The sequence below is a fragment of the Myotis lucifugus genome, unplaced genomic scaffold (assembly GCF_000147115.1).
Source record: "Myotis lucifugus unplaced genomic scaffold, Myoluc2.0 scaffold_395, whole genome shotgun sequence".
NCBI lineage: Eukaryota > Metazoa > Chordata > Mammalia > Chiroptera > Vespertilionidae > Myotis > Myotis lucifugus.
The window spans coordinates 462,096-463,599 of record NW_005871443.1 but is presented as its reverse complement, the minus strand read 5'-3'; the positions used below and the strand labels follow the sequence as shown (position 1 = coordinate 463,599).

Genomic DNA, 1,504 nt, shown 5'->3' with positions numbered 1-1,504 from the left:
CTTTATGATGGAACACCAGAATGACTGGAACAACTGGTTGCTATGATGCTCACTGACCACCATGGGGCAGACGCTCAATGAAGGAGCTGCCCCCAGCCCGCAGGTCCCAATCACCAACCGGCAGGCCCTGATCGGCCTGCCACCTGCTCCCCCTCTAAGTTACAGGAGTTATTTAGTCAAGGACTCAGAAGCCTCATCAGGAAAATGGGGCCAGCAAACTTACTTGGCAGAGTTCAGGGGAGATGAAACTAGATGGGACAATGCAAATAAAAAGAGCCATGTCCCCCCTTCTGTGTAAGCAACTGTGACCCTCTTCTTCATAGTGCCTCACATGCATTAGCCTCCTCTCCACAGCCTTTGAACACCAGTATCATTGTTATACCCATTTCACAGACCAGCACACTGAAGCAAGAGCTGTTGGGTTGCTCAGCTATCAAGTGGGTCTTTTCCCCTCTGAGAGCCAGTGACCTGATTTCCCCTGGGAGCCCAGAACCAGGCCCTCGGATTCCTGGCAAGTCAGGCACCATGCATTGCTGCCACCCGGTTCTCTCTGCTGATGACAAGCAAAGCCATCGTTCCAAAGTTGGCCACATCATGTTTTCAGCTCTGCCAACATCCCCAAGAGTGGGTCATTGATGAAGTTCACCTTCATTTACCATCCTTTTCATACAGGGCCCTCAACTCCCATGAGGTCCTCACTACCCCTGTACTCACCCACCCAACTAGCACTCAGCCCACAGTTCCACGTGCTGCCCACCCTGCTAACCACCCCCCATCCACACAAACCGGAGGACTAGAGAGCCACAGCCCCACCCTCATGAGGTTCCTGCATTTCACATGGGACTGAGGACACATCATTTTGAGTATCAGCAACCGGAACACAGAGGGGAGTGGAATTGGATGGGGCTTTTCCTCAGATGTCACCCTTGTCTTTGCATGTGAGAAGCAGCCCCATTGGCCCCAGAAGTCCCCTCCCTAAGCTGAGCCGCTCCAGCCCTCCCAGTCCCCAGCTCCCACATGGAAGAGAGGAACCACACTTACCTTAAGTCGCCTCCATTCATGATGGTCATCACCAGGCAGAGGTCAGTTTTGGTTTCAAACGCATAGGCCAGAGAGACTATAAACCTGCTGTGTACTTTCGCCAGAATCTTCTTCTCTACCATAGCACCCTGAAAAGCAAGATGTCGAAAAAACACCCCAGGTTAGGCGGGGAAGTGACATTGCCATAAAAGACCAAGTTCCACAAACCAGAAAGCATTCCGACAATAGACACAGAGTTGCAGATACATTTTAAAAGTGGTTTGCACAAAGCAATTGCAAATAAGTAAATTTGGACGTGCAAATTAGTCACACACAGAGGACTTTCCTGGAGCCTCCAGCAAGGGGCACTCCTGCCAACCCGTCTTAAAGGTAACAGGTGAGGGTTCCAGTTCGGCCCCTGGCTGCCTGTTCGTTGCTGACTTTCCTTCTTGTTCTTTCTTTCTTTCCTTTTTTTTTTAAAAAA

General features: G+C 50.7%; 1 protein-coding gene across 1 annotated transcript in view; it reads right to left on the bottom strand.

Moving 5' to 3' along the window:
• GRK1 (G protein-coupled receptor kinase 1) overlaps nucleotides 1-1,504 on the bottom strand; it is an 18,022-nt gene that overhangs the window by 12,325 nt on the left and 4,193 nt on the right. Inside the window, exon 3 of the mRNA XM_014467416.2 lies at nucleotides 1,042-1,169. Within this exon, the coding sequence (XP_014322902.2) occupies nucleotides 1,042-1,169 (128 nt within the window). The remainder of the gene's footprint in view (nucleotides 1-1,041; nucleotides 1,170-1,504) is intronic.